Genomic DNA, 6,869 nt, shown 5'->3' on the forward strand with positions numbered 1-6,869 from the left:
TGAGAATATCATCATTATTATGTATTATTATGCAAACTTTACTTCTAAGAATATCATCATTATTATGTATTATTATGCAAATTTTATTTCTGAGGATATCATCATCATTATTATATATTATTATGTAAATTCTACTTCTGAGAATATCATTATCATTATTATTATTCGTGTATGTTTTAACGTTTGACCATTTTGTCACATTATATTTTTATGATTTTGTTCCTTTCAACCCCCGTTTATTTTGCATCCTCCCTCGTTGAGAAGGTCTTTTTCAACTTCTCAGTTATTATTATTCTTCTTGTTATCTGTGAAACTTTGTTCCTGAGAATATCATCGTCATTGTTTATTATTTCTCGTGTGTATAGTTTAACGTTCGATCGTTCTATAACATCGTGCAACCATTTACATATTTCGGATTAGTTCGAGGAGCGAGTTCAATTATGCGCAGTTTCACGCAGCCGCAAATTCCCAAAACAATCCATGCTAAATTCATTTGTCACGGTGAATTCTGTTTCATTTAGTTGGAAATTTGATATATAATGGCCAAAATGTGATCTTCGGTCGTTTCATTTCTATTTTAACCTCCAACTTATTCAAACGCCGAAGCAGGAATGCATTTCGTTCATTGTTAGTATTGATTGTGTGTTAATTAACGTGTTCGTAATATTATAGATATAACAAAAAATAGATACAATGAAATCGTATTATTTCGTAACGATCGAGGTTAAGTAACGTGGTACAAATTCATCTTTTTGTCAGATCAATCACCTTGCGGTGTTTCGTCTAGAATTCATTGGTTGTCGACTTCTGATTATATATCTCTTCTCGATACAGTGACAAAAATTGAGTATACTTGGAATGGCGTTTCTCTACATCGATCGAATAAAGAGAGACTTTCAACGAACCGATCACTGTCTATCGCGCAGAGTGACTTACAGAAAATGGTCCCCGAAAATTGTCATAGAACGATTGAATAGCCAGACCGCGACGTTTGACAATCGCTGCCTCTCCGAAGCGTTTCCGGTTAAAAACACCTTCATGAATCTCGTGCCCAAAGTACCGAAAATTTTCACGATCGGCCTGAAACTGGATCGCAAAGACGACGATGATAAAAATGCTCGCCAATTCTGGAACGTTGCTAGCGTGAAGAATTTTTTCAAACATTATTTCAGCTTTATTCGCAGGTATTCTCAATGGGAAATTAATTTTCGGTGGGCAACGGAGGCAACGTTGTTTTCTCTGATACAGTTAAGGGGGTATTCTGGTAATCCAGCTTTCAAAAAATCAACTCTTCTTTTTACATTTTTTTCAAAATATATGCTTTCGAAAATGTCTTTGTTTGAATTCGTAAAATTAGCAAAGTTCTAAATGTTTAAAGGAAACGGTGTACTGCTCGCGATGTAAGTATGAATATTTTTGTACAACGGGTAACAGAAACTTCAAATGTGTTTTTCTCAAAAAATATTTTACTTTATGATATTATTATTTATTTTTATATTATTATTTTATATTATTATTATTTATTTTTATGTTATTATTACTTTATAACATTCTATTTTTTGTACTGCCCGATTGATTGTAAGTATAAATATTTTTGTACAACGGGTGACATAAACTTCAAATGTGCCTTTCTCAAAAAAGTATTTTATTTTGAGTTTATTTTTTTATGATATTATTATTTATTTTTATATTATTATTATTTTATAATATTCTATTTTTTGTACTGCCTGATTGATTGTGAGTATGAATATTTTTGTACAATGGCTAACAGAAACTTCAAATCTCAAATCCATATTCTTTAAACTGGCTGACGGGATATCTCACGTTTTGGTTAACCGATTGACTTGAAATTTGCAGGAGATCTACACCGGATGTACCATTAACGCATGAACCACGGATTTCAAAACCTGATGTTTTTTTCTATTTTTTTTTACCACCCAAAAGACGAAAAGCACAAGGAAAATCGATATTTAAACTTCAAAATGCTGCCATTTTTTTTAATTTTCAAAATTTCGCTGTATCAGTGGTTCGTGCGATAGCCACATTTATACTAATTAAGATGCATTTCCGTTCCTTAGTTTCAAATAACCAGATGGACCGGAATCACGTCAGGCATTCGAACCCATTTTTAAAAACATGCTTTACCTAAGGCTATACAATTTCCACAACTTTCATTAATTTCGTTAAAAAAAAAAAATTATAAATACTCTTTAAGTATGAATAAATCTGTGTGCGAAAACCGCATGCCAAAATGTATCACGGTTTCTTTAAAAAAAAAATCCCAAAAAAGTCGATTCTATCAAGCCGAATTACCAGAATACCCCCTTAAACAACGAAAACTCTATTATTTGATAAGATTAATGCAAATATATTTACAGGTGTCAAAGTTATTTGCACATTTCATGGAAATATACGCCGAATGAGAACGACTTTGAATATCTCTCCTTCTCCTCTTCCACGTCGGCGATCTCGCGATGTCGACGATGCTGCTGTCATCATAAATCGCACTGCGCGATGCCACGTCGCAAACACTCGCAAACATTTCCACATGAGTGCGAAGCTTCGCAGTGCAGTGGCCAATTTTCAACGAGAAATTCTTCCAAGTTAGAGTCGCGTGGCAGCCAATGCCAGTTTACAGAGAACGCAAAAGGGAGTATAGACCCACCTGGCGATATTTGTTTCACCGTCGATCCAAATAACAAGGCGCAATCCGTTCGCGCAGAGGCAAAGTTTGCCAAGTTCTTGCCAGAGAGCGAATACAATTCTACAAGTCGCGTTGCACCTCGCAACGATCAGGCTGTAAAATCGAAGAAGGACGCTTGCTGTCAAACCACGTTCACGAGCGTCAAATCGTGTCACGGTAGCTGGAAGAAGAACCACGTCGAACGGAAGAGTCGGATGGAGAATGATTGCGTTTCAACGAACGCGTCGTCGTCTTCCAGGGTTATTGAGACGATCTTCGCGACGACGAATTTCGACGGCGAGAAGAGCAAGACGAATCTAGAGTCGCTCGGGGCTCGTACGTCCAGGAAGCGCAGGATCAGGAGAACTGACAAAAGATCGAGGAAGCACGACGCGGAGAATTCATCGAGAAAAGAAAGGAGCGGGTCTCGTTGCGCGAGCGCAAAACGGCGGAGCGTTTTTAATCGCGTGGCTGACAGAGAAGCTACGAGCGAAGCTGCGAGAGAGAGGGAGCTGGTCAAACGTGAGAGACGCGAGACGATTAAAGATCAAATTCACTCGTCGACGGAAACGTTCTTCGACTGCGACAGCGCGGCGAATTTCGCCGACGGCGATTCGACGAGAATTCCCCCTCGGCGACGATGGAGCGATGCATTGACGTTCGTCGAAAATTACGACATTCGAAGCATCTTGAACAAGAGGAACGGCGAAATTCACGCGATGTCCGATCACGCAAACTCGCCAGGAAATGGAGAAACGCCGATGGTATCGAGGCAGAATTATTTGGTAGAGGACAAAACCTCCGAGTCAATGATCCTTGGGAACGTGAAGAAACGATTGGAGGAGGACTACGACGATTACTTCTCAGTGGACAACGATCTGTTCGTCGACGCGGTGGATCCAAGCGACGTTATACGAGTCGATGGCCGACCTTCGACGGATCGTTACACGTTGCTGAACAACGACGACGACGAGCCGAGGTCAGTCACGATCCACCAACGGACGAAGCAAGAATTGACGAAACGATCGTTACGCACCTCCTTGACCTGCACCTCCTCCATTTGCTTCACGGACTTGAGCTGCAGTCGCAGCAGCTATCACACCTCGATGAGAGAGCAAGAGCACAGTCCAAGCACAAAGATCGTTGACAACGTTTCACCGTCGAACTTCCACTCCTTCAGCGACAATTCTTTCAACAGTTTCCTTCACGCCTACTCGATGAACACCGGGCTGTCGCGTGGCAATAACTTGAGAACGTCGCGCTGGGAAAATTGTTTCCCGAACGACCTGGTGAACTCGTACACCGTGTGCTGCTACCAACGAAACTCGACGCCGAACCTCTCCAATTCCTCGAAATTGATCGCCGAGTCGTTGGACTCTGGAATTCTGACGGATGATTGCTCGCGCGATCGAGTTGCGTCGAACGAGGACGCGATTCGGCTCGGTGAAGGAAGCGAGGAGATGGTTGAACAGGATTGGAAACGTCAGGCGAGAAGGAACGATCTGCTGCTCGACTGCGATCTCAATACGGACAGCAGTTACTCGGACGATTCGCTTAATCGAAGAGTCGACATCGTGGTGAAGAAGTTCACGGACAATCTGATTCTGTCGGAGAGAAGGGCGAGGACGAAGTTGAAGGGCATGGGGAATTCCTCGGGCCACGGGCAGGCCAGGAAACGACGGAAGGGACAAGTATGTCCGTGCACAGTAGCGAAGAGCATGATCGTACCGGTGACAACGAAAAATTATCGGCAACTTACGGCGTGACGTCGTAACTCTTGACGCAGCGTTTAACCCTCCGACTACTGAACCACAGCGTCCAGTCATTTCTGACTCACACGGATATCCTGCTAATGCATATTTAGGGTCGTCCGGTACTGTACAGAGTGTAACGGTCGAGAACTGAGGTCTTCACTGATATTGTGACAGATATCCGACTCAAAACTGTGACTCCGGCACAGCAGACGGAGGATTAATATATGAGAGAAACGTCTCGTTTCAACCACTTGCGCTGGCAACTGATTTGCGGACCATAACGAGTGACCAAATCGTGCACAACAATTCGTCGCTTTCATTTTGAACTCGTTGGTACGATATTACTGAATGATTGAGAAGTAATAAATTTACTATTTGTTTTGCCTGGGTTATACTTAGACATATACCGAAAACTGAGAAAATATATTGCAATTTTTCGGACGAAAAAGTTCTCGACGTGCGTGGCACGTTATTCCAGCGCAGGAGGTTAAAGCGTGAAGCCTTGATTCTTTGACATGATCGTGAGTTCGTTTTTAAGATGATTTTGAAAGTGATAACGAACGAGGAAATGAGGATACTTTTCTCTCAAATGCGTTAAAAAATTAAAAACTATGCCGCGGTCTCGAGGATTGAAATTTTCTTTTCTACGACACCTTGAAACTCGCTGCACGATCTTCTCTTTCGCCGTTTTATTGAACTTGGAACTGGTTAAAGTTAGACGACGAGATGTTGGGATTTTCTTGAATTTTCGAATGTTCTGCGTTCAATAAAATGGAGAAAAAAAATTGTACAGCCAAGTTTCAAAAGGAGAAACTTTATTCTTCAAAATGACAATGGATCTAATTATGAAAAAAAAAAAATTCAATATTTTCACGTGCGTTTGAATTTTCACAATCTTAATGAAAAGTGTATTCCTACTTTTTTCAAAGCTGATGTTTGAAAAGAACTAACTCGCCACTGTCGAATTAGATACTTTGCACTTTAAGACGAGTTGAAATTCTCGGCAGCTTCTCATTGTCATTGGCACAGTTATCCTCTTTTGTGCAACGCTATACTTGCGCACCAGTCGAAATTGAATCTTAAAAAAATAATTTAAGCCTGCGGTAATAAGTGTAACCGTGCGAAATAATGGTCGCAGAGGGTGGTGAGAGAATGCGTTCGCAAACGAAGCTCCACCAGCAAATTCGAGTCCTCGCCGCGACTGAACGACGACGATTGGGCCATAAGCAGCTCCACGCCACCCTTGTTCTCCTTCTCCGAATCCGAGATGGATCACTCGTAGCTTCCGCGAGATGATCGAGGCAAGTGTTACCCACCTTTACCCAAATTTCAAGTTTCAAGAACTTTCAAGAAACGCGAGAAAAACGGTCGTTCGTTGAGATTCACAAAATTTAGCATTATCTCTCAACGGTTGATAGAAGATCTAGTCTAGAAGATCAGCAGCAATTGGGGCCAATCAGTTCGGCCAGAGCCTCCCTCAGTTTCGCGGCGTGGAAACGAGGACGAAAGAGGCGAGACGTTTGCAAAGGTGAGAGAAGTCAAAGTGCTCAAAGACGCGGCAACAATCAAAATGTAGAGACACGTTGATCACCCGTAGCTTCCCTGAGATGATCGAGACAAGTGTTACCCACCTTTACCCAAATTTTAAGTTTCAAGAACTTTCAAGAAACGCGAGAAAAACGGTCGTTCGTTGAGATTCACAAAATTTAGCATTATCTCTCAACGGTTGATAGAAGATCTAGTGTAGAAGACCAGCAGCAACTGGGGCCAATCAGTTCGGCCGGAGCCTCCCTCAGTTTCGCAGCGTGGAAACGAGGACGAAAGAGGCGAGACGTTTGCAAAGGTGAGAGAAGTCAAAGTGCTCAAAGACGCGGCAACAATCAAAATGTAGAGACACGTTGATTCCCGATTGGTCCGACAACGGGGTTGGACCACATCGTTAGACGACACTGACCGTGTCTCTCTGTACCGCGGTTTCCTTTGAGGGGACGAAAGTCGAGACGAGCGAGCGGTACACTCGATAGCCAGCCGAGCGGAAATGCATAAACGACCAACAGACAGGATGGGTCAGGGCAGAGGCCTTTTCCACGTTCGCTCGTCGAGTCGGAAACGGAACAAGGCCAACCGCGCTCCTTGTCTTTCTCTCGCCAATCTGCCGCGTGTATCAGTAGTGTGTCCGACAACGGGGCAAACGATTTTCTTCTATTAAACGAGAGAGAGGGTCCGGCTGGAGCCCGTTTGGAAAAACTGACGTCGCCAGTGGACGACGCTCCACGATCAAAAGAAAAGAGATCTCGCTGAACGTTCGTACGCTGAACGCCTGTCATTTGCTGGAAATTACTTTTCTTTTAGTGGAACGTGCTGGACCGGTCTCTTCCTTATCCGGTCTTTGTCTTTTTCTTTTTTTTTTTTTTTTTTTTTTTTTTTTTTTT

General features: G+C 42.3%; 1 protein-coding gene across 1 annotated transcript; it reads left to right on the top strand.

Moving 5' to 3' along the window:
- The first annotated feature begins 858 nt into the window (after window positions 1–858).
- Window positions 859–5,719, top strand: LOC122530668. The gene is made up of 4 exons (XM_043657820.1): window positions 859–1,184; window positions 2,379–3,112; window positions 3,188–4,382; window positions 5,578–5,719. Exons 1-4 carry the CDS (start codon window positions 859–861, stop codon window positions 5,717–5,719), a joined length of 2,397 nt encoding a protein of 798 aa, XP_043513755.1.
- Window positions 5,720–6,869: the final 1,150 nt, after the last annotated feature.

This window comes from Frieseomelitta varia, unplaced genomic scaffold (assembly GCF_011392965.1).
Source record: "Frieseomelitta varia isolate USP_RPSP 00005682 unplaced genomic scaffold, Fvar_1.2 scaffold_351, whole genome shotgun sequence".
In the NCBI taxonomy this organism is placed as follows: Eukaryota; Metazoa; Arthropoda; class Insecta; order Hymenoptera; family Apidae; genus Frieseomelitta; species Frieseomelitta varia.

What these genes read in the sequence shown, in the direction of transcription:
- LOC122530668 (XM_043657820.1), top strand. Translation starts at nt 859, where the DNA reads ATGGCGTTTCTCTACATCGATCGAATAAAGAGAGACTTTCAACGAACC. An exon ending in TATTTCAGCTTTATTCGCAG is followed by an intron (nt 1,185 to 2,378) that starts GTATTCTCAATG and finishes ATATATTTACAG; the next exon opens with GTGTCAAAGTTATTTGCACA. An exon ending in CGGAAGGGACAAGTATGTCC is followed by an intron (nt 4,383 to 5,577) that starts GTGCACAGTAGC and finishes ATGGTCGCAGAG; the next exon opens with GGTGGTGAGAGAATGCGTTC.